General features: G+C 33.6%; 1 protein-coding gene across 2 annotated transcripts in view; it reads left to right on the top strand.

Moving 5' to 3' along the window:
- The window catches only part of Nsun2 (tRNA (cytosine(34)-C(5))-methyltransferase Nsun2), a 32,624-nt gene extending 12,202 nt beyond the window's left edge, over positions 1-20,422 (top strand). For both annotated transcript variants that reach the window (XM_080148078.1, XM_080148079.1), the window contains 19 exons: positions 350-411; positions 705-781; positions 1,469-1,531; positions 2,452-2,507; positions 3,481-3,610; positions 3,933-3,995; positions 4,137-4,232; positions 8,766-8,833; positions 9,299-9,424; positions 10,022-10,126; positions 10,858-10,939; positions 11,516-11,614; positions 12,425-12,517; positions 14,801-14,936; positions 15,588-15,678; positions 17,250-17,347; positions 18,297-18,398; positions 19,140-19,250; positions 19,797-20,422. In XM_080148078.1, coding sequence (XP_080004204.1) covers positions 350-411; positions 705-781; positions 1,469-1,531; positions 2,452-2,507; positions 3,481-3,610; positions 3,933-3,995; positions 4,137-4,232; positions 8,766-8,833; positions 9,299-9,424; positions 10,022-10,126; positions 10,858-10,939; positions 11,516-11,614; positions 12,425-12,517; positions 14,801-14,936; positions 15,588-15,678; positions 17,250-17,347; positions 18,297-18,398; positions 19,140-19,250; positions 19,797-19,981 — 1,843 coding nt within the window. In that variant the 3' untranslated portion in view covers positions 19,982-20,422. The remainder of the gene's footprint in view (positions 1-349; positions 412-704; positions 782-1,468; positions 1,532-2,451; positions 2,508-3,480; positions 3,611-3,932; positions 3,996-4,136; positions 4,233-8,765; positions 8,834-9,298; positions 9,425-10,021; positions 10,127-10,857; positions 10,940-11,515; positions 11,615-12,424; positions 12,518-14,800; positions 14,937-15,587; positions 15,679-17,249; positions 17,348-18,296; positions 18,399-19,139; positions 19,251-19,796) is intronic.
- Positions 20,423-26,842: the final 6,420 nt, after the last annotated feature.

Below are 26,842 nucleotides of genomic sequence, written 5' to 3'. Positions count from 1 at the left end.
TTTGCATTGTATTTTTCATTATTTTAATTTTTCCCTTTTTCTCTTTATCTCTCAATGTTGACCTTATATTTTGCCTATAAATTCAGGGGTTTATATACTGCACAAGATTCATTTTTTCCCCTGCTACAAATATTTATATTTTTTACCCTCCTAGTTTTTTTCCAGCAAGGAAGGGGATAAAATGGAAAAATATTTTCAGAACTCTTTATTTTACCTATAGATATTATGCCCCCTTCCACATATTTTTTAGTTTTTTTTTACCAAAGAGGGGAGAAAAATAGAAAAAAAATGCTTTCAGGCCTGTATTGCATACTATAAATATCTGACCTGTAAGATCTCATTTTTTCAGGAAAGATATCAGAAGAGAAGAAATTTACTTTAAACTTCACAACTTTCTAGTCGCCGAAACAGGTTAATGTTGAATAATTTTAAGTTTCCTTTCCCTTTAAGTTGCTTAGTTGACAAAAGAACAAAAACTCCCACGCTTATTTTTAAGATAAATTGAAAACACTAGGAACTTAACTCCGCGTAGTTATTCTGTATCCAACGTAACCTAATCAGACCTGAAGTAAACAAACAAAAAATATAATTGATTTTAATATGCCAATTGAAATTTCAGAAACTGTTTGTGATTACCTTTCTTGGTCTAGATTCTGATTATTAGAATAGAGTTATTTATCTGAAACTAAATCTATATTATTTAGAGAGTGGAAACACAACAAGACAGGAAACTGTATCTATGATTCCTCCATTGGTATTGGATGTTAAACCTCACCATAAGGTTGGAATCTTTTAGTTTTTCTTTTACTAGTTGCCCCCAACGATCTAAAAGAATAAGACATTGGCTGATAAATTGATATACATCCCCAATCATACATTAATTTACCCCTTCTGCAGATTACAATTAGTGGTTGAAAGGTTTTGACGCAACACTTAATGAACCAACCAATTAAAATTCAATAAAAGTCCCCGAAGTTGTAAAGCCAACGTTGGGGACTAGTTCAAATAACAACCTAATATCCCCTCCCTCCCTGAGTTGCCCCGCCCCCTTGCCTCTATTTCAGGGGAGTTTTTAAAAATAGCCAAAACTAATAATTCTTTACATTATGTTTACTTAATGTACTTTTGAACTTAAGATAGTGTTTGATTGTAAGGGGAAATATCCAAAAAAATCTTTTTTATTAATCTTTAATATGACAATGTAGGATAGATTAATGAACACAAACATTTATGATAAACAATTTAACCCTTGCGTAGATTTAAATTCAGAACTAGTTTATATATGAGGATTTAACAAAGGTCCCAATGTTTTAATAAAACCAATACAATTTACAGTCTAATGTCCCTTCCCTTCCTGTCATGTCAAGGTCCTGGACATGTGCGCCGCCCCAGGTAGTAAGACTGGTCATCTTATTTGTATAACCAAATCAAAATTTAACAATGGTCCCCAAAGTTTTTATCTACCCAGGTCCTGGACATGTGCGCCGCCCCAGGTAGCAAGACAGGTCAACTTATTGAGGCTCTACATCAGGTTAGCAGTATCATATATGTAGTGTTTTTTTTGTGTATGCTGGTTTTTAGAAGGTATCTTATCATAACGGATAAGACAATGGAAGATAATTTGATGTACAGTACACCCCAAAATATGTTAAACAAATGTGATATCTGTGTCCCTCATTCTAAAACTGAATTATGTCTCCTGCCAAGCTCCCATCCACTTCAGCTCTCTGCACACTTGTGGCCAGTTAGTTGTTTCTTGAGTTCTGTTCTAGTCGGTTCCCTTAGCAGCAGGATTCACGCAGCCGCCTCTGTGTGCCGGCTGCATTACAACACCAGCGATTGTTATTTGCTAAAACATATTAATCCTACATTAATATACTAGCGACTACGCCCCTAGAAGCCTCTAGGGGCACTTAAGGTAGGAGAGGGAAAACTTGACCTCATCCCATTTTAAATTTGAGTTTCAAAAGAGTAAAAAAATATTTTTTGGGGGAGGGGGTGAAGACACCCTCCCCAAAAATAGTTTAAAACCTTCCCAGGACCTATACGAAGCTTCACTGTAAAGGAGAACTATATCGGTTAAGCAGTTAGCGAGATCCTTCGGGACAGACAAAAAACGCTTACTACTTTATAAAATAGGATACATAACCTGTCATTTTTTATGTATAATAAATCCTGTTATTTTTACAAAGTGTAATCATTGGTATTGCTAGCGAAACTACTCTACTTAAACGTATGTCCAACCGTCAAGTCTGATTATTTTACACAAAGTTACCCTTAGAGTCTGTAGAATTAGATAGAAATTATAGTAGAAAAGTTTGAATATGTCCTTTGTTCTTAAGCCAACTTTTGAAAGTGCATGTTAAACAAATGATAATCTCTTGTCTGTACGTGTACAGAAAGTACATATGACAAAATTCCAAATCTTCTAAAATTAGATTTTTATTTCAGGACGAAAGCACTTTACCCACAGGTTTATTAGTGGCTAATGATGCAGATAATGCAAGGTATTCAACAATTTTCAACTTTTAAGTAGTGAAGCTACTCTGTAATTCACTTTGTCTCTCCTTCCATATAAATGTTATAGGGGGGAAATGGGATTATCTCAGCTTCCAAAAGAGATATACTGCTTCCAAATTATTTGATAATATTTTACATGATTGATCGCACATTTTCTCTCTTTCTGAACAATTCATCTATAACTTACTTTGTCCGTTTGCCCATTCATCTTATGGATGTCATCATGTTTTGTTCTTAAGCTGTTTTTCATTTCAATTTTTACTGTCACTTCAAAGTAATTGCTTAGACTTCACGAATATGTTTTTTTTATTATGCCTATTTGAAAAAGCATAGATATAGTTTTTGCTTCTTCCACGTAATTACGACTGCATTTCTAAGTTTTTATAAAAAAAATAATCCTGTTTATCAATATGAATCGATTCATTGTTACTTGGTTGTTGCACCAGATTTTCATGTTCTCTGATAAAGTGATGCTCGCAGCTGGCTTAAATTACATTATCCCCCATTCACCATCTTAATTCGATCCCCTCCTGCTGGATGAACAAACTGACCAATAATTAAGGTCCATATCAGTAAGCTAAATTGACAACAAATTCCCCCTATAAATATATCCACTTATATTTTATATTTGCTAGCGGCTTCGCCCATGCTTTGCCCCAAGAGGTGATAAAAAAATTTTTTTTTGGCGAAATAAGTAAAAGGACCAAGGAAATCTTCCACACAAAAAAACGGACCAAGGAAATCCCCTACAAAAAAAAAAATGGGGGTGGGATTTTTTGTTTTTTTGGGGGGTTGGGGGTGTCCCACCCCCCAAGAAAACAGCCTAAAACGACCGCAGTACCAGTAGGTATATTCCCTGAAAAGTAGAAACCGATCGGTTCAGTGGTTACCGAGATCTTAAGGGACAGACAGACAGACAGACAGACAGACATCATTCTACTTTGTATTATTGATGTTTAGATGTTACATGTTGACCCATCAGGCGAAGCGGCTGCAGTCTCCCGCCTTTCTGATCACTAACCACGATGCCTCCATCATGCCAAATATTTATGTACCTGACCCAGACTCTGCTGAGCAGGGCAAAAATAAGGTAGATACAATCATAACAAGGACGTGACAACATACATACAAGCGAATCTCTGAAACCGGCAGGACAAACAAACATTAACACTTGTAGAGTATCAAAACAAAATAGTATAAATTATAAGTTTAAACAAAATTTTAAGTAAAATTGTTGGGAATTTGCTTAAATACAGGATATTATTTAAGAACATATTTCCTTTTTATACGATTTGATTATGTAAATGCTTCGCTTAAATATTGGTCCTTGTTAACCTAGGAATCAGTATTCAGAAAAGTTACTTCATCATAAAAAATATTGTCATTCAATTTCTCTTTTATTATTTTTCTAGGTGATGAAGTTTGACAGAATATTGTGTGATGTCCCTTGTACTGGTGATGGTACTATGAGAAAGGTAAGAACTAGAACATAGATAGACAATACATACATATTACATACAGTTAAAAAATTGAAGCTGGACAGTATGTTAATTAATAGATAGACACACAGACAGACAGACACATAGACAAAAAACTTATCAATTTATTATTTTTAGAATCCAGACATTTGGACTAAGTGGAACCCAAGTAATGGAGCTAATCTGCATGGCATTCAGTTCAGAATATTGAAGAGAGGAATTGAACTCTTAGAGGTATTTTTGTGTGATAAACACTAGATTGAATAATAAAAGAAAAGAAAATATTACTATAAAAAATCCTTTCTTTCTTAAAGTCTACCTACTGTAATTTTTAAAATTTTATTAAAATGAGAAAATTTAGAATTAAAAGACAGGACAATTATTATAATGAAATAATATACATTCTTAAAATTAATAGTTTTAATAAATGAAAGTGCAGTAAAATAGGGAATAAAAGTATGATACCTAATAATAATATTGAATAAATGATATAAACAAAATGTTCAATTGGTTTTGTAGAAAGTAATTTAAACAAATAGAAAATAGAACAAATCCTTTTCTGCAAAACTCCTTTATTATTCTGAGGAAAAAAGATCAAATCTAGACAATATGAACAATGGTCTTGATAGTCTTGATTGGAGAAAGTCCAAAATCAATGACAGATACAGCTGACAATCCTACCCAGGTTCCAAGAGAGCTGCCAATGTCCACAATGAAGTTAAACCAATTATAGCTTGGCTTCTCCTACAAAACACAATATTTTTACTATAAAATTATGATAACTTAATGATAGGTATTAAAAGGTATTTTTAAACTTTTATAAATACAAAATTATTAACAATAAGGTCAATATTATTAAAAGCTTTAAAGTTCCAACTATACCTATCTATAATTCAAAGTAAATTTATATCTGTTTACCTATCTTTTCTTACTACATAAACAAGTAAAAAGTGAATAAAATTCAATTCAAAAATTAATAATACTCATAAGACAAAATCTTATTTCGAGAATTTAGCTTAAAGTAAAACATAAAGTGTCATATTTCTTTTATCAAAGAAAATATATAGTGCCTTGAATATCTTTGCAACTGGGTTGAAGGTGAATACAGACATGGATCCTTTTCTCCATACAATATGGGTTTCATCTCTTTGCACAACCTTGATCTGCTGTTGAACACAAGGTTTTTTACATTCCTTTTCAGCTTTGGTTTCTCCAGATGTTACATAAGGTGTGACATATTCATTAATGTAGTAATCAATATTTTTGTTTTCTTTATAAGTTTCATTCAAGATTCTGCAATGATCATTACCCGAAAGGAAAGGAGGAATACATCCAAGTCTTTGTTTTACATCTTTCTTAACAAAATCATCAACACATTGTTTAAAAGAGTAATCAGGGTCAGGATTGCATTGGGTTGAATCAGCCATTTCATACATCTCAATATTAATGAAGTAGGTATACATAGAGTTTGTAAGCTGTACCATTTTATCACCTTCCTGAGATGACCGGTCAATACTAAAGTAAGATTTAGTTTCCTTATCAGTAAAAAGTATAGTTATTTCAGATTCAAATAAATTCTTTCCTGGGAGTGTGAACGCTTTCTTCATTGTGTAGTTTTGCACATCAAAACAAAATCCAAACTTCGGAAAAAGAATAGGTTTGATTTGCATTTTTGGGTCTGTTCCAATTTTAACATTTTCAACAAAGGAATTTAAATCAATGTCTGTCACATTTTCAATGAGTTGCTCAAATGTCATATTAACATGTGATCCCCATGATGTTTGCTTGAATCCTTCTAGTTTTCCTTCAAGTATATCCACATTAGTTACATAATGATGTTTTTCTAGTTTAGTTTGATTGTACTGTGCCATTGGACATAGATACATTAGAGGCAAGGGTACTTCAGAAATATCGACTTGTTTGCTAGTTATCATCATTGGTGGGGCAAGGATCAACACCACTGCTTTCTGAGACTGATAGCATAGCATTGCTATTGCCCCAAGAAGTAGGACAAGTCTAGCCAACTTTTTCCAATCCATGTTGGTAGTTATTTCCTAACTGACTTTGGGAAATTAACACTTGTGTGGGTAAACACAGTTCTTTGTTTGATCTAAAGTGTTTTGTTGACTTAGTTGTTCTTTAAAAATTTTCCATAAGGCAAGGCTTGTTTTAAAGTTACCCTTTTGCAAAACAAAACACTTTTAGGTAATCAGTGTTCTCTTAAGCCAATTTATAAAGCAAGAACCCTGCAACTTGCTGGCTAGGTTTTTTTTTAAATATGCGGCTGACTGGTATATCTAATTTGAAATATGTCCTTTTTTTCTATATGACAGCTGGGTTTATGACTTAACCTAATTATGTATAAAATTTTAATTTTTGTAATGAACCCTGCATTTGGTAGGGATTTGGATCTTGTTTAGCTGACAGAAAAAGTACTTGCTTTGCAATTGCTTTTACCCTTGCATGGGCTATGGTCCAAGTTTGCATTACCTCTAGAGCACACTGGTTAAATAAAGTGTAATAACTGGCCACCCCTTCTTTACTTTCTACTTGAGCAATTTAGAACTATGGAAAATTTTCTTTAAGGGGGGGGGGGAAGTTTGTACAGTTATAGGAAATAAAAATTCGGTACCAAATTTTGCTTTGGCCGTTTGGGCTTATTTTTATAGTTATCAACCTAATTCTTTTTGTAAGCTCTCTTATATGATTGGATCTACCTGTAATATTTTGTAAATTGAATTTTGGGACTTTCCCTCTAGGGGCTAGTTGGGCAAAAGACCCCCCGAAACACTAAAATTTTAAGTTATGAGCTTATTTTTAAAGATATCGAGCTGATTTTTTAAATGGAACCTTTTATTACATAGATGAGTTGATTAGCCACCCCTTATTTCATTTTTGCACTTTACTTCTAGGGGCTTTTGGAGTAAAACAACCCCCCCAAATACAAAATTTATAAGTTTTGAGCTTACATGCCCCTAGAGGTAAGGTGCAAAAATGAAATATGGGATGGCTAATCAACTTATTTATGCAATAAAAGCTTCCATTTAAAAAATCAACTCGATATCTTTAAAAATAAGCTCATAACTTAAAATTTTAGTGTTTAGGGGGGTCTTTTGCACCACTAGCCCCTAGAAGGAAAGTCCCAAAATTCAATTTTCAAAGTTTTACAGGTAGATCCAATCATATAAGAGAGTTTACAAAAAGAATTAGGTTGATAACTATAAAAACAAGCCCAAACGGCCAGGCCAAAATTTGATACTAAATTTTCATTTCCTATAACTGTACAAACTTTCCCCCCCTTGTTTGCTAGATATTGAATTGCAATATCTAGGCAAATATAATAAAGTGAAAATTATGTTTTATTTTAGTATTTCTTTTAATTATATTAGAGTAGTGTGGGTGTATATCTGGGTAATTTTTTTATTTTTGATAAAAAACATATTTACAAACTATCTTTTTTAAAGATTACGAAAGGATGAGTCATCAACTAGCTGTCTGTTTTTGTCTTTTTAAGATAAAGTAAATATAAGTAGGTCAAAAATTGATTTTAAGAGGAACAAATCAAATGGCAATGATCCATCCAGTTATTGTTAAATACTTTTATGGCTCAAATTGGCTAGGATCAACCTAAAAGTTCAAGGAATTTCCAGTTTTCCACAAAATTAAGTTTAGTGCAATATTTTTTGGCCTAAAGGGGACTATCCGCGAACAAGAGCAAGTGATTCTAAGCACCTTCCAGCATTGATCCACAGTATTTTTTAGTGAATATACTAGGTTTATGTTTAATATTTGGTTTATCGACTAAAAAGTTAGGTTTCACTATGGTTTAATATGGAAAAATAACTTGGAAATTAAAGCATTTTTATGCAATATCAAATGCTTTGTTGAGTTCAAAGGACAAAATAGAATAACACGACAGAAATTTAGAAAAGCATCTGTAAATTGCAAAAGTCCATTAAATAACTGTTTAAAATAATAGTAGTTAAACAAAAATATATACTTTTGTGTAAAGCTTTTAAACAACAGTTTGAACTCATCAAAACATTTGATGATACATGCACCAAAAAATGTTTAACATTTCAAATTTTTTTTCATATAAAACTATGGTGAAACCTAACTTTTTAGTCGATAAACCAAATATTAAACATAAACCTAGTATATTCACTAATAAAATACTATGGATCAATACTGGAAGGTGCTTAAAATCACTTGCTCTCGTTCGTGGATAGACCCCTTTAAGACTAAAAAAGTCTACAAGATTTTATTTTACTAAAAGTGATAAATTAAACTATAGGGCATGAGGTACAACTTAGTTTTTTAAAACTGGTTCTAAAACGATTAGCACATGTTTAGACAATGTTTTTTAAAAGTTAGCAGGGTGCTGACCCACAACTATATTTACCCCCACACCACCCTACTCTGCAAACATAATTATTTTATTACATAATTATGAGATTCTAATAAAACCTTTAAAAGAAATTAAAAGTAGTTCTCAATTGTTAACAAAAATCGGAACTTACATGATTTTACTGGAATTTTTCACTGAACCTTAAGGTAAAATCGTTGGCATAACTTCTTTATTTATGTTTCTTTTTTAAAAAGATTTGAAAATCAGCCTATTTTCTCAAAAAAAATATTAAAATTGAACAATATACCATATGTGTTCTCAATTGTCTCTAAACTAATAGTCTTAAAAGCTGTATATGAAATGATTATCTTATATAGTGTTTCTAAATGTACAACTCCATTATTATTGTTTTTTTTTAGGTTGGTGGTCGGATAGTGTACAGTACCTGTAGTCTTAATCCTACAGAGGATGAAGCTGTTATTGCCAGGTAAACAGTTAGTATCTGGTCAGATAGTGTATACTAGAACCTGTAGTCTTAATCCTACAGAGGATGAAGCTGTTATTGCCAGGTAAACAGTTTGTATCTGGTCAGATAGTGTATACTAGAACCTGTAGTCTTAATCCTATAGAGGATGAAGCTGTTATTGCCAGGTAAACAGTTTGTATTTGATCAGAAATTGGACAGCATATTATACATATTTCCAACAAGTTATACTAAGATTTGTCTATTAATTGCGGTGCTAGATCGATTCCTAGATTTTTAATTTTTCGTGATTTTAAAGGTTGAATGATTTTAAAGGTTTCTTGATTTCCCTATCTCACCAAGTTTAATGTTTATTGTAAGACAATGCTCATTGTAAATATCCATTCACACTAAGCGAGATCTTTCGGTACAAACAAACAGACATATGGAGATTCTGTTACTTTAATATAAGGATTATTCACTGTTTAGAATGTTGAAAGAGACAGCTGGCACAATGGAGCTGGTTCACATAGCTGACTCTCTGCCTGGCCTCAAGCATGCCCAAGGTCTGTCCAACTGGGTTCTAGCTGATAAGAAAGGCACCCTTTTCAAGAGGTAATAAAAAATAACTTTTAATTGAAGAGATTTTAAGCTACTTTTCAAATATTTTTTTTTCAAACCCAGATTTTAGGAGAAAACCTACTATTTTATTCACTTTGTTTGTCCGTCCGTCCTTAACGCTATGGGGGACACGTGATTTTCTTTGATCCTATTCAAGATAGAACGCTGAAATTTTTAAGGATTAAACAAGTTTACAATACACATTCTTCATATTTATACCAAATTTAATCAAGATTTGACAAATAATTTGGGTGCCAGATCGATTCCTAGTTTTCATGATTTACTCGACTCCTATTTAAAACAGCTGGCTAAACTTTTCAGGGATTTAATAAGTTCACTGCCAGCTATATAAATTGAAATACGATTTTTAAATTCTTGATATTTTTAAAACTATATGGTAGAAAATTGAAATTCTTTCAAATATATGCCCTATAAATGTAGTTTTACCCATTGAACAGGAAAACATATGCAGTTCACTAAATTCAAGTTTACGACCCCTTTTTTAATTTAATAGATTTCTAAGCATATTTTCAAATTTTTTTTCCAAAACTTTTTTTTCTTACATTTACGTAACATCATTTGTATATTTAGCTGGGAAGAAGTGCCAGAAGACTGCCAGAATCTTGTCCGTCCATACATGTTCCCTCCCCCTCCTGGCCAGGAAACAGATAATCTACACCTAGATAGGTGTATCAGGTATATAGATAGATAGATGGATAGTCAGTACAAGTAGATAGATAGATAGAATGGTTATTCATGTTCCCTCCCCCTCCTGGCCAGGAAACAGATAATCTACACCTTGATAGGTGTATCAGGTATATAGATAGATAGATGATACATGAATAGATAGATAGTCAGTAAAAATAGATAGATAGTAAGGCTATATACATTTTCCCTCCCCCTCCTGGCCCTGAAACAGATAATCTACACTTAGATAGGTGTATCAGGTATATAGATAGATAGATGGATAGTCAGTTCAAGTAGATAGATAGAAAGGCTATACCTGTTCCCTCCCCCTCCTGGCCCTGAAACATATAACTTACACTTTGATAGATGTATTAGGTATATAGATAGATAGATATTTTATACATACACACCAAGAGACATATAGTTTCTAAAAGTAATGGCGAATAAATTCATTAAGTGAGACATAAGCCAGATTGCAAAATACAAAAAAAAATAAGTGGTAGGAATCTTAAAGGACAAGACCATTGACGATAAACTGTATTTATGCAAAAAACGTTACTTCTTCTGAAGACTAAACTTGACAATTTATAAGTTTGCATACTGCTATTTTAACTATTTTTTTAAAATTTAAAGTTAGCTCTCTTACAAATCTTGGCAAATATGAATAAAGAGATTAAAGTTAGACGAAAAGCAAACATAATATGATTTCTGTAAAAAATCGAAATAAACAATAATTTTAGAATTCTACCACATCAGCAAAACACTGGAGGATTTTTTGTGGCCCTGCTTGAGAAGAAAGCGCTCTGCCCTTGGGAAAAACAGGTACACACAGTTTTTATGCCTTTTTTCCCTAAGAAGTATTTTCGTATTTTTACTAAATAAATTGAGGGAAAGAAATAGAAAAGGGGAGAGCTACAAATTCAACTATGTTGGAAAACATACATCCTTGATGTTCCAATCATTTTAATGTTTTTCTTTGTTGTCATTTTTGTGGACCCAAGGAACTCTAAAACAATTTCACCAAAATATTTAGGTAGTTTTCTCACTTTTTAAATTCTGTGTATCTTATCCATTTTCTGCTTAGAGTAGCAAAATTTTTTTCCATCGTATTAAAAACAGCTTTCCGTGGATATAAAATATACTAGTATAAATTGTACATTTTTATATTCTTAAAAAACTGGATATGATACGATGCTAAACATAATTTTTTCGTATGGATGTGAACCGGTTCTAATCCACCGGATATTAATCCGTATCGAAAGAATACGAGAAAATAATTTCCAGTGGGGTTTTTATGTCTGTACAGAAAAGGACAATAATAATACATAGAAAAACAAACAAATTAAATTGTTTTAAGTAGAATGTAAGAATAATTTTATTGGAAATATAAATTTTCAGCCGAAGAAGGATAGAGCTAATGGAAAGGAAAAATCCGCAACTCCTGATGCTAATGGCGAAGCATCTGCTACAGATGATACTAATGGAACTAATAAGGAATTGTGTTTTAATTATGCAAGCAAATACTTCTTTTTTTGTAATAGATATATCACCATAGATGGCAAATTAAAGGACGCAAGAATCTACACATTAAAAAAATTTTTACCAGACAAAGATTTGTGTTTTGTCACATATTCAAATCTGTAACATGAGCCACGATTAAGAAATTCAACTATTAATGGATTTATTGAAAGAAGGAATTTTTTTTCATTATTGTGGTGGACGGATTGTTCTTACACAAGGTATATATTTTCCATTGGACAAATAAAGGAAATGGTCATCTAGACTTTCTGTATTTATTTTTTCTTATTTAAACCTGTAACCTCTATGTGATGTGACCTACCGATGAATGAGGAACAGTCATTTATCGCAGTGTATTATAGACCACAGCTTTCCGCGGATATCAAAATTATATGATTAAAACCAGTTTTGATAGCGCTGACGGTCCTCATACCCTAGCTAACGAAAGTGATTTTACTTTTATGGTTTTTATTTTGATATTCGTGGAAAATTGTCTGTAATACGATGCTATGAATTTTCAGCTGAGAACCGGTTCTAATCCAGCGGATATTAATTGGTTTCGAAGCCATACTAAAAAGTTTCTTACTCCTTTATATAATACTACTAAGGAGAACCCGATCGGTTCAGCGGTTAGCAAGATCCTTCGGTACAAACAAACATACAGACAAACACACATCCTGTTACTTTATTATAAGGATAATAGGAATAGGTTAATGGTTAAAAACATCTTTTTTTCTTCTAACATTTGTTTGCTATGCATGAAAAAAACACTAAAATAAACCCTAGGAAGGAGAGGATAAGACAGAGGAGCCACCCAAAAAGAAACCTAAAAATGTGTCCGGATTCCGGGGCTTCAGAGAAGATCCATATATTTATCTGAAGGAATTTTTATGGCTATAAGTTTTTAGTATCCAGATTTTTAAATTCTATCCTAGAAGGTCCTTTTTCGCCTATCCATTATCACTAAGAGGGCGAAGGGGGGGGGGGGGTAGATATACCACACTTTTCTGGGATCTTGCTGGGTCAAGTATCAACTGTTGGGAATATCAAAGGATGACTCCATGCAAAATTTGAGCCGGATCCGGCCAAAACCGGCCGTGAATTTTATGAAAAACCGGTTTTTTCCGGTTTTTAGGGGGTATCTGTAAATCGATTCAGCTGGAGCAAAACCGGTTGGAGGTATAAAAAATTTTACTTTACATGAAATTTAGCCAATGCAATTGCCTACAAAAATGTACTTCATCATCAACTTGATTGGACAACTCTTTCCCCTCCTAAATGTCCATTAAAACCTCGGAAACGGCAAAAATCGCCAAAAATCACGCCTTCGGCGGCAAATAACGGCTAAACGGTCAGCCGGAGGCGAATGAAACATAAATAAAGAAATGTCTGCCTCAAAAAGTTGTTTAACATCAAAGAGATGCTTGAAGTCTCTAAAACGACTCCTTCCCCTCCTTTAAGGGGAAAAACTGAAAAAACGTGATTTTCAAAAGTATGCCCACTTCGTGGGTGTGGGGGCACTGAACCCGTCACCCCAGGGCCACCAAATATAAAGTCTAGGCGGCCCACAATGCTGAATTTTCACCAAGTGAAAGTCTTGTGTCATTATCTCTTATGAGAAAAAAGTTATTAATTAATTAAAATTTCAAATTGTGATTTTTTGATGGATTTCTTTGATGAAATGACAGGCCGGTCAATTTTTAGGCCATTTTTTGCTGTTTTCGGCCCGCCACGCCCAAACGGTTTGAGATAATCTCACGGGACCTTTTGCCCAACCTAAGTCTGGTTATTTGTGAGGTCTAGGAAAAAAAAACAGACTTACGCAAAAGATTATAATTATAATCTTTACACAGAAAAATGGCACGAGGTGAGGGTTTGAGGGGGCAAAATGAGCCGACCAGCGATTTTTGACGGCGCGCAGCGACGTCGTGCTTCATCCAATCCGAGATTTTTTTTTCTTAGACCTTACTAATAACCAGGCTTAGGTCGGGCAAAAGGTCCCGTGAGATTATCTCAAACCGTTTAGGCGTGGCGGACCGAAAACAGCAAAAAAATGGCCTAAAAATTGACCAGCCTGTCATTTCATCAAAGAAATCCATCAAAAAATCACAATTTGAAATTTAAATTAATTAATAACTTCTTTCTCATAAGAGATAATGACACAAGACTTTCACTTGGTGAAAATTCAGCATTGTGGGCCGCCTAGACTTTATATTTGGTGACCCTGGGGTGATGGGTTCAGTGCCCCCCACACCCACGAAGTGGGCATACTTTTGAAAATCACGTTTTTTCAGTTTTTCCCCTTAAAGGAGGGGAAGGAGTCGTTTTAGAGACTTCAAGCATCTCTTTGATGTTAAACAACTTTTTGAGGCAGACATTTCTTTTTTTATGTTTCATTCGCCTACGGCTGACCGTTTAGCCGTTATTTGCCGCCGAAGGCGTGATTTTTTGGCGATTTTTGCCGTTTCCGAGGTTTTAATGGACATTTAGGAGGGGAAAGAGTTGTCCAATCAAGTTGATGATGAAGTACATTTTTGTAGGCAATTGCATTGGCTAAATTTCATGTAAAGTAAAATTTTTTGTACCTCCAACCGGTTTTGCACCAGCTGAATCGATTTACAGATACCCCCTAAAAACCGGAAAAAACCGGTTTTTCATAAAATTCACGGCCAGTTTTGGCCGGATCCGGCTCAAATTTTGCATGGAGTCATCCTTTGATATTCCCAACAGTTGATACTTGACCCAGCAAGATCCCAGAAAAGTGTGGTATATCTAGGGGGGGGGTATGGGGTTAGACTAGTCCCAAAAGTTTTCCTTTTCGTTGGCGTAACAACTTCCGGAATATTTATTAATTTAAATGGTTGGTTCATTAAGTTGAGTGTCCAAACGTTACTACTACTAATTGTAATATACAGAAGGTGTAATTTTGTGTATTATCTTTAGGAATGTACATCAATTTTTGGGCCATTGTCTTATCCCTTTAGATTCCTGATCTTTCCTAAGGGTTTTATGTATTTTTTTTTATTTGTAAAAGGAATTAGTTTTAATGAAAACTAACTTTATAATTAATAATACAACACTCTAACCGGATAATGGGTCAAAAAACTAGAAGCTGGGGGAGAAGCCCTTAATGTGTTTAAAAGCCTCAAAGATAATGCTTACTAGAGTGACGACCCTATTGGACCTGAGCTAACCAACTACTATGGATTAAAACTCCCTGTTGAACTATTCCTGTCCAGATGTAAGGATGAGTCCAAGAAAAATAATCTCTACTTCACAACTAAAGCTGTTAAAGATATAGGTAAGTAATAATGAATTTATTATTGCTTGGATGTTGCACCATATTTTCGCCTACTCTTATAAAACAGCCTCCATCCACCCCTTTTACCCCATCCTATCTCAACCCCTTCTACTGGAGGAAAGTACTGACCAATGAGTGAGGACTTAAACGGCAACTCAAATTTCTCCTGTCATAATATCCACGTATGTTATATCCATTCAGAAAGTAGACATCTCAAATAGTTTATATAATTATCAGGGAGGGAGTGGACATTAGATTGTGAATTATACTGGTACCAAAATTTAAACATCTTCTCTCATTAGTTCGCTTAAAATATTTGGAGACTAATTAAATCTTGATGTGGTTGTACCAGGGATCTAAAAGGATAAGACAATGGCCGATAAATTGATATACATCCCCTATCTTGAATCTTGATACACAAAATTACCCCCACTGTAGATTACAATTAGTGGTTGAAAAGTTTGGACACTCAAATTAATGAACCAACCAATCAAAATTCAATAACAGTCTCCTAAGTTGTTAAGCAAACTAATAAAACTTTGGGGACTAGTGTAATAAACAGCCCAATGTCCCCTCCCTCCCAGGGTTGTACAATAAATATTAAGGTTACTAACTGTTCCACCAATAATTTTTTATATTTTTACTTTTTAGTTGAGAATAACACTGAGAAAGTAAAGGTAATCAACACTGGCGTGAAGGCCTGGACCAAATGCGAAAACAAGGGGTCTGAATGTGGATACAGGTGGGTGGTGATACCCCTTCCAGTATGGCTTCCAAACCGATTGATATCCGCTGGATTAGAACCAGTTCTCAGTCATACTGTAACTGATAAATCATGTATTGTATCGTATTACAGACAATTTTCCTTGAATATTAAAATAAAAATTTTAAAATTAATGTCAATTTTTTTAGACGTACTTTTGGGCTCTCGTGGATAACAAAACTGGTTTTAATTTTATAATTTTTCAATCTAATATCGGCGGGAAAATGTCGATAATACGATGCAATAAATAACTATTATCTACATGATCTTTCATTTCTTATAGTGAAATAGCCGAATGGTAACTGAAATCATTATCAGAAAGTCTGTATTTCCTTTTATCTATAATACAAAGTAGCTTGATGTCTGCCCGTCTGTCCGTCTGTCTGTCTGTCCGTCTGTCTGTCCCTTAAGATCTCGGTAACCGCTGAACCGATTGGATTCTACTCTTCAGGGTATATACCTATTGGTCCTGTGGTGGTTTTAAGCTATTTTCTTGGGGGGTGGGACACCCCCAACCCCCCCAAAAACAAAAAAAATCCCCCCCATTTTTTTTTTTTTTTTTTTTTTTTTTTTGTAGAAGAATTCTTTTGTAGAAATATTCTTTTGTAGAAGAATTCTTTTGTAGAAGATTTCTTTTGTAGAAAATTTCTTTTGTAGAAGATTTCTTTAGTTCTTCTTATTTTTTTTTTTGAATTTTTTTTGTTGTCATCTCTTGGGGCAAAGCCCCTAGAGGCTAGGGGCGAAGCCGCTAGTTACATTATATTATATAATACAATTTTCCTATTAACTTTTAATAGTAATTCCAATTACAATTAGACACAATATTGTTTTTCAGTCAAAGCATCTATGATTAAGTCTTCAAATAATAATTATGATTTCTAGCATCCTGTACTGAATCATTTTAAAGAGACTTGCTCTATATTTGTCAATTTTAAGAGCTTCGCTTTTATGTACATATGTTGTCATTCTTGTTTCATATACTTATTAAAGGTGGGGGGGGGGGTTAATGCAACCATCTCGTAATCAATGTAGAAATGGCACTTAAAATTCGAATTTTGATCTGAAATTTTGCATGAGTAATCCTTGAGTTCCCTAAATCGAACAAAAAGTTGGAAAAGTAGCGGCTAACGGCTGGCGGCTCAGCAGTTTACCTATTTGTTGTGTATTTTTAAGGGAAATTCATCACGAAACCTCTCTCCACATAATGCTCTTCTCCGCTACAAAACGTTTTCAAACGGTTCTAGCCGGTAGTTACTGGTACAAGAAATCTAAAAAATGTTTTTTTGTATCATTTCACATGATTTAAAGCAAAAATATGTTTCAAAAAGTTGATCTCTACGTAATTTATGACAGATTTGCCCTAAAATTAGCCAAAAAACGGCTAAACGCCTGAGCCGTTAGCAGTTACTTTTTCAACTTTTTGTTCAATTTAGGGAAAATAGACCTACCAAGGATTACTCATGCAAAATTTTAGATCAAAATTCGAATTTTAAGTGCCATTTATACATTGATTACGAGATGGTTGCATTAAACCCCCCCCCCCCTTTTAGGATAGCACAGGAGGGCGTGTTAATGATGTTGAATCATATAACAGAAAGAAAGCTGTACCCTACAAAACAAGATATGGAAATCATGTTACTAAACTCAGGTTAGTTAATGATTTTGAATCATATAACAGAAAGAAAGTTGTATCCTACAAAACAAGACATGGAAATCATGTTGCTAAACTCAGGTTAGTTAATGATTTTGAATCATATAACTGAAAGAAAGCTGTATCCTACAAAACAAGATATGGAAATCATGTTGCTAAACTCAGGTTAGTTAATTATTTTGAATCATATAAAAGAAGGAAAGCTGTATCCTACAAAACAAGGTATGGAAATCATGTTACTAAACTCAGGTTAGTTAATGATGTTGAATCATATAAAAGAAAGAAAGCTGTATCCTACCAAACAAGATATGGAAATCATGTTACTAAACTCAGGTTAGTTCATGATGTTGAATCATATAACAAAAAAGAAAGTTGTACCCCACAAAACAAGACATGGAAATCATGTTACTAAACTCAGGTTAGTTAATGATGTTGAATCATAACAGAAGGAAAGCTGTATCCTACAAAACAAGATATGGAAATCATGTTACTTAACTCAGGTTAGTTAATGATGTTGAATCATATAACAGAAAGAAAGCTGTACCCCACAAAACAAGATATGGAAATTATGTTGCTGAACTCAGGTTAGGGGCGGTGCCATTTTTACAACCAGTAGAAATTCTGCAGGATGTTTTTTGTCATAACTTGTAAACCCCAGTCAATGAAATTCAGTCATATGATTTTTTTACTGCCATAAATACATCCAAAACTGACATTTTTACAACCATTGATTTTATTTTATGTCCATTGACAAAAATTCATTAACTAATTTCTGTAAGAAAAATTGAAAATAAGGGATTGGGGTTTCAATTTGTTTGTCAGGTAAGGTTGGAAAAAAAGTATCCCTCTCCACTTATTTTCAATTTAGTCAAAAATAAGGTGGGGGGGATATCAGTGCTCAACAGTAACTTTGTGGTAAATCACCAATAACCTTGTTTTTGCTTAGATTTTGAATCCCCGCCTGAGATAGCTAGTATGTCTGCAGAACTGAGGAAACAAATGGAAAATATGAACACAGGCTCTGTAGCACTTATCTATTGTGATAAAGGTAACTAGTTGTTCCGACTCTAGCCTCCATTGGAGCGTCAAAAATAGCCTAAAATCACACAAGGATATTTAAAAAATACAAACAATTGGGATCAATACTTTTCGAGACCTTCAGCTTCGGACAAAAAACCTTACTACTTTATATTGTACTAGCGTTTACGCCCCTAGTAGCCTCCAGGGGCACTTAAGTTAGGACGGGGAAAAATCAACCTCATCACATATTAAATTTGATTTTCATAAGAATAAAAAAATATTTTTGGGAAGGAGGGGGGTGAAGACAACCTACCCAAAAATAGTTTAAGGCCTTCCCAGGACCTATAAGAAGCTTCACTGTAGCGAACAATATCGGTTCAGCGTTTTGCGAGATCCTTTGGGACAGACAAAAAACGCTTACTACTTTATATTATAGGATGATAAATACTAATTTCAACATTAAATAGGATGGGTGTGTGTACTTAAACCATCTCGTAATCAGTTCATGGTAGATACCTTTTACTACAGTGCAGTTGTAGATTTTTTTGCATTTCGTGGGGAAATGTCATTTTTCAATATTTATGAGTAAGTAAAATAGGAAAGTTTAGTAGAATATCTTACAAATAATTCAAACAATTTAGAGTTTATTTATAATTATGATTGATAATTTTGTGGTTATTGGGGGGGGGGGGGGGGGGAGCTAGGATAAGCTGTCTCCCCTAGGGTTCGATTATTTGAAACTAAAAAATTTTTATTATTACTTATTTAGATAAATTTGGAAGTGAGCTAAAAGTAGAGATAGTTGGATGGAAGGGAAATAAAAGTGTGAGAGCTTATGTTCCCAAGAATGAGAGGGTTCACTACCTGCGGCTCATTGGAGGTTAGATATTTTTTTTATATGCAATGCTTTTCTATAATTAGGGTCTGTACGTCCGCCCGTAGGTAACGGTTAGATCTTTTGATTAATTTAGGCATGTTAGAATTGCCCTATCGAGTTCAAACTTTGGATGATGATTCATATAACAAACAGGTATGATTTAGAAGGGTTGCAACTATTTTATCATTATCAGAAAGTTCGTACGCACATTTAAAAACATGCAGATTTTTAACTTTTATGCCAATTATTTTTTGTATGATTTATTTGACATTTTCTTCTGATTTCTGGAACAATGATTCTTAGGACAATAAAGTACAATATTTTAAGCTTATCATCTTTATAATCATATCCTAAAAATACAGTATGTTTTCAAACAGTATCCTGTATTTAGCAGTTTTGCAACAAATTTACTTACAATTTTGTTTATACTTTTAAATTGATATTCTGCTCCTTAAGTTTTGAAGCGAATTTCAAGCGTAAGAAGATAAATTCTGTATTTGACTCTTGTCCTGTAAATTACCCTGGTACATATATACATACTTATTGTAGGAGATGTGACCAAATTTGAGAAGAATAAGTTTGAAGAGAAAAAGATGAGGGAGGATGCTGCTGGTTCCGAGCAACTTCAAGAAGAAGATAATGCTGGTGCCGAGCAAAAAGATGACAAGGTAGAGGAGAGCAATGGTGGTGATGATGATGCCAAGAAGGACACTCAACAAGTTGATAACAATTAAAAGTTGTCGTGTGCTGTGATTAAAATAAAAAAATACAAATCTCATTATAAAATTTTCTATTTCAATGAAAGGGGTTAGTTCCACAATGCATTATAATGAGGGTCATTTTTCGCGTATTTTCCATAATGTTGTGTGTTAGCGTTTTAGTCAAATGCGCTTATCAAGTCAAACTATTCTTAATTATGAACATTTCGTATTTCTAAATTTGTTCAAAATTTAGAACAGTTTGACTTGATAAGCGCATTTGACTGAACGCTAACACACAACTTGCTTAAACCTTGCTTAATAGTTGTGCTAGATAGATTGATATTTTATTTAATATTGAAATCTTTCAGTATTAATTTCTTCTTAAGAATTATAGATATTTTTTTTTTTTATGAACTTTTGGGCATTTCTTGTTATTTTTTTACTGTTGATATAATAAATATTTTTTTTCTCATGATTTTATATATTTTTGAAAGCAAAGCTTTTCTATAACTAAATTAAGACTCTAAAATAGGAGTAGAACTCTGAAATTTTACTTCGCAGTTCCTTAAATGTGTTAAAAGTGGATTTGTAAAAAACGATAGCTACTCGGGAACAATTAGAGCTATATCATCAGACCAAGATTTCAATTATATGTGGAAAAAAGAAAAAAACAAATAACAACATCCATAAGTAGCGAAGCCCCAAAAAATCACGGACGAGAATACAGACAAGTACAGTAAAACAGCATCTGTTATAATGCAGAATATAAGATTTAGTGGAGAATAAAAGCACGAAACCTTTCTCATGTATTTGATATTTATATTTTGAATGATGACTGACTGACGGTAAATTACTTACTGGATGCTCAGAAAAACGGAGCAAAATCGAACCAAAAATACCAAAGATAATGGGAAATTTGAGGGGAAAAATAGCCCAAAACCGGATAAAGTCATGTTCTTTATAGATCTTTCCCTATTTAGAAATACGGGAAATTTATCTTATCTTCAAAAATTTTAAAAACCGGACTATAAACATAAAAAAAGGTATGAAGAAAAAATTTAAAAGCAAAAAACCGGCGAAAAATACGTCTGACCGCCATGGATGTTTTATAGTTGATTATGCTCCTTAATAATGTGAATGTCGACAAAAAGATTCAGTTGTTTATGTTGAATAGGAGCCGAGGAAATCACGTTTCTACAGCGATAAGGACGTACTGACAGACAAGATAAAACGGTCCAGCGGTTATCGCGATCTTAGGCTACAGACATCCTGTTAATTTTATTTAGAAAACTTGTTTCTTAACCTCTAGATGCTAACAATAGCCTAGAAACGATTATAAAGCACGATGACTTAAGTTTCTGTGTTACAAGGATGACAACATCCATAAAAGCGAAGCTCTAAAATTAAAGGTAGGACAGGACATACGAACGCTGACACAGCAAAATATTAATCTATAAGTATAATCAAAATTGTGAATAAGCAGAAAATAAATAAGTTTAAACAAAATTGTAAGTAAATTTGTTACAAATTAAATTGCTTAAATACACTAAACTGTAAAAGCACAGAATTACATTTCATAATATTGTACTTTGTTTTCTAGGAATCAGTGTATCAAAAATCAGATAAATACATCACATTAAAAATTGTTGTTAAAAATCACTTCAAATGGACGTACGGACATTCTGATAACGATTGCAGAATTCAATTGCTACGATTTCTTAAGATTGTACCTAGCGTTTATAGGATTCAACATACAAAGTTTGAAAATGATATGACAATTCTAAGCTCTCCAAATTAACGAAAAGAGCTAACCGTTCCGGACGGACGGACCCTAATTATAGAAAAGCTTCGCTTTTAATATTCCTCATCCGCAACTTCTATGAGAATTTAAAAGATTTTTTTTAAATTACTTTATTTGCACACAAGAAAAATACAGAATTTTCATAATATTAAGATACAGTTTAGAAATTAAAGAACTAAAAATCAAAATACCACAAAATATATGCATGTTATTAAAACGAAAGATATACATTAAACTAAGCAAATAAATGAGATTAAAAATCGTAATATAATGTATTTTAACAAGTTTTAAAAAAATAGTTTGATATTCACATATTTACTACACTAATTGATTACTTTAGAATATAAAATAGGTGAATGTTTGATATTGAGACAAAAATTTGTAATTATAATGTCATATCCCTTAAAAATTAGATCCATATGTGATATGTGTATTGAGTTAAGTTTAAAAATTTGATCTTTTTCATTTATGTTGAATTATTTACTAGGTACCCTGTTTGGTTACTTAATGACATATTTTAACTATTTTTTCCCCTTCCAGTTTATAACCAGTTAGATACATATGTGTTTCATTAAGAACGTCATTTCTAATTTTTAACAGGGAGAATATGCTGGGCCTGTAATGCATTAGGCTACCAACACCTACTTTCCGCAACACTTCTTCACAATAAAATATTTCATCTCGACGAGTGATATCCTTGGTGTACACGCGGATATTAGATCTTTGACAATCCACTGTTGCCTGCAAGATATCCTCTCCAAACTTCTTGTTCAGTATTCCCATAGCTACAGCTTTCCAGTTTTTATCCGAGTTATCTTTATGTGGATGGATAACCCACTTGCCCTCAAGGTATCCCTTTTTTTTGTCTATTTCAATTACACTATCGTATGTAATTTCTTTCCTTTTATCCTCTTGCCACAATTGTTTTGCATGGGCTTCTTTAGCCTCATCCTTTACGACACCATTCTCCCAGTAAAGGTTAATCCAAACTGTTTCGCGAAACCTTGAGCCAATTTTAGAAGGTTTGTTATTCTCAAGCCATTCACTAAGCTCCAGATCAGTTGTTTTTGATGTTATAACGAAGGTTAGGTCGTTCTCTGCTGAATATGGGTTGTAATACTCCCAAGGGGCTGTATCAACACCTGTATCACGTAAAGAAGGGATGAGACATCTGAAAGAAAAAGCTATGACTGTACTCAAATCAAGCTGGTTGTTTGTTTAGCTAGTCCCTGGTAATTTACAGCTAAAGGCATAAAACAGAAGCCTGGTAGGTTTATTGGCCCAGACCCTGAGAAACCCTTAAAAATTGCTTCTAAAGCTTCTAAAATATCATATATTTATCGCAATGTATACTAAATCAAACCCAAGACTGATTTAAATTATAAGAGCATTAATAAATTACACCTTTGAAGGTTTTTTTTATCTATAATACAAAGTAGAATGATGTCTGTCCGTCCGTCTGAAGCTTAAGATCTCGGTAACCAATGAACCGATTGGATTCTACTCTTCAGGGTATATACCTACTGGTCCTGTGGTGGTTTTAGGCTATTTTCTTGGGGGAGGGACACCCCCAACCCCCCCCAAAAACAAAAAATCCCCCCCCCTTTTTTGCAGAAGATTTCCTTGGTTCTTTTTTTGCAGAAGATTTCCTTGGTCCTTTTTTTTTGCTGAAGATTTCCCGGGTCCTTTTTTGATCACCTCTTGGGGCAAAGCCGCTAGTATTGTAGTTAAATTATTTGGATCATGGGGAAAAAACGAAGTAACTGGTTTCGTCGTATTTTCACAGTAGCTTTACTCTTTTTTCTAGCCACTGCGGCTCTAACTCCGCGGTGCAATCATTAACATTTACCTAGTCTAACTTAAGCTAAAATTACCTATCAAAAGCTACTGTGAAAATACGACAAAACCCACTACTTTGTTTTCTTTCCATGATTATTTTTATTTAGATGCAATACATCTTCTATTCCTGAATTTGAAGCTTTTGCGCCAATTACTTGTCTGGACATTCTTGATAAAGAATTTGGAGAATTTCTGAAAAAAATACTTAAATCACAATATATGTTATCATCATTGGGGATGTACATAAATTTCTCGACTATTGTCTTATCCCTTTAGATCCCGTAATATACAGATTATAAGTAAATATACCCCTATAGACAAGTTTACTCCAACTGAGAAAATGAAAACCTACCCGCCTTCCCTTTATTTTCAGTTTAGCCTAAAATCCATCTTTATCAAACATTAAATTTTGCAGTTAAAATATGATTTTTTTGTAAAAAAGTGTTGAAGATAATTTAAAATGCCCTATTTTTCTATCACTAGCAACTTCGCCCCTAGAAGCCTCTAGGGGAGGTGGAAAAGTCTATCCCCCCATTTAAAATTTTAGTTTTAAAAAAGAAAATGTAAAAACTAGGGAGAAAGAAATTTATTTATTGGGAGGATAGAGATACCCTCCTCCCCCCCCCCCCCAATATTTAAAAACATTCACTGAACCCATAAGAAGCTTTACTGTAAAGAAGAACCATTCCGGTCTAGCGGTTAGCGAGATTCTTACGTTCAGACAAAAAAGCTTACTTCTTATGTAAAAGGATAAAAATTTTTCAAAAATATGTTTACCCTAAACATATCTTACAGTCGGACGAAAATCTAAAATTTAGTACTAGAAACTCAAGCAACAAACAAATTACAAGTATAGAGTGGTTTAGATTAATTATAATATTTTTCTCGTATTCATTCAAATCCGGTGGATAAGAACAGGTTCTCATCCATACGAAAAAACTATGTCTAGCATCGTATTATATCCAGCTTTCTACGAATATAAAAATGTAAAATCATAAGATTAAAACCAGTTTTTTAGCCCGTGCCTTCGGCACCTCGGGGCTAAAAAAACAGGTTATAATCTTATAATTAATTGTATGTTCTATATCCGCGGAAAGCTGTTTATAATACGATGCGAGAAATAACTATTTTTATATTAATCCTTTCTAAGTTGAAACTGAACTGATGACTCAGACTACTCTTCCTACCCTACATTTAAGAGAGAGCAACTTTATCAGGGATCAATGTATAATATTTCTGGAAAAATAATTTGGTATAGTCCCTTTCGTGGCAACGTATCTTAAGGGGCGTCTCGTCGTATTTTCACAGTAGCTCTTGATATGAGAAGTCGCCCCTAGAAAAAAAAGTAAAGGAAGGTTGGATCATTGGACAGTAAATTATTATACAGGTCACAAAATTTTGATTCAGCAATTTAAACCATCAGCGTTCAAACTCTTTAAACATTAATTTTAATCTTTGATAATGGGCTAATTAATTTTATTTATCACGCATCAATTTAATGTCCATTGTCTTATCTCTTTAGATCCCAGAAATTTGGAACTCTAACGTTGCGTCAAATAATGATAAAATTCGTTTATATTAGCTATAAAACATACTAGTGGTCCTTGAAGGGGGGGGGGAGTCGACCCACTCCACTCTATATATTTTTTTTTGTTGGGGGGCAGTTTTTCTAGGGGCGATTTCTGGTATGATGGTGGTAATAGTTATAAACCTTTCCAGGACCTAGGGGAAGCTAACTGTAAAGAAAAACCATATCAGTTCAGCGGTTAGAGGGATTCTTTGGTACAGACAGACATACACATAGATATCCGTTTACTTTATTATAAAAGGATAAAATATACAAAATTCTCTGAGGGCAAAATTTAAAATCGATAGGACAATTTTGTCATGTCTAAATTAACGAAAAGAGTTAACCGTTACGGACTGACCGACCCTAATTATAAAATCTTCGCTTTTAAATAATATATCGCTTAAGCTAATATCACAAGAATTTCTATGTAAAAAAATTGTCGAAAATTAATCCACACGTGTTTATGCCTGTACCAATGCGCAATAAACAGAATATTTTTTAAACTCGCGTGCAGATCTTGGTTTCTAAACTTGTCCAATGACAACTCTTCATTCGTAAAACAAACCAATCAAATTTCGTAAATCAATTTAAAATAGCACAAGAGCCAATCAGTCCCTGAACCTCCGTGGAAACATGTGCTGTTATTTTAACTCTTCGGAAAGAGTGGAGGGGGGGGGGGAGCACATCTATTATTATAGATAGAGGCCTAAAAAATGTTGAAAGTGCCACTTTTTATAATAAAAAGACAAGTCACCCTTGTTTTTAGGTCCTATCATACTTTAAACCACTATTCTTTTAGTTTGCTTCGGGGAAAAAAATGGCGACGGATCTTAGCAATTTTTAATCTAATATCCACCCCCCACCCCCATATTTTAGGGTTAACTTTAATCAGTACTATAATTATAACCAGCGATGCGGAGCCGTTTGATTTTGGTCCGGCTCCAGTTTTGGCTCCGGCTGCGACCTAAAATCAATAAAAAATCGACATATTTTTTTCACCCGTCTATTTTTAACTTTTGCAGGTTTTAACAGTTCAATTTTTGAGAAAAATAAACTTGAAAAACTTAAAAGGAGCATTTGCACATGACAAAACAGAGTTACCAAATTATAATTTATAAAAAATCTCTTTATTTATCTAGTCCGGAGCCGTTTTTTAACAAAAATTACAGCTCCAGCTCCGACTCCGACCCCAGCAAAATATGACGGCTCCCAGCTCCGGCTCCGCAACACTGGTTATAACAGTCCGGAAAGAAGGGGTATTGAGGGAACTTCTTGGCTGCTAGTACGTAAATAAATAAGTCAGGGAGGGAGAATAGAATTCACCCAAGATTACTTTAGACATGTAAGAATTGTCCTATCAAATTCGAACTTTGATAATGATGATTTCTATAAAAATTAGAAAGCGTAGCAACTCTATAATAGTTACCAGAAAGTCCATACGTCCATTTTATACATGCTGATTTATTTACTCTTTTTGACAAAATCATACCTAACTGTTACAGGAATCATCATTCAAAGTTTGGAATCGATAGACCAATTCTAACATGTCAAAATTAATGAAAAACCGTCACAGACTGAATATATAGGACGGATCTACCCTAATTATAGAAAAGCTTCGCTTTTAACAATATGGTTAGGTTGTGTTATATTTCGGTTGTACTAAAATTGGTTGACCTTAGCTGGA

Source organism: Acartia tonsa, chromosome 14, assembly GCF_053477335.1.
Source record: "Acartia tonsa isolate MP-2025a chromosome 14, ASM5347733v1, whole genome shotgun sequence".
NCBI classification, from domain to species: domain Eukaryota; kingdom Metazoa; phylum Arthropoda; class Copepoda; order Calanoida; family Acartiidae; genus Acartia; species Acartia tonsa.
Note: the sequence above shows the minus strand (reverse complement) of the source record. Positions and strands in the feature narration are given on the sequence as shown.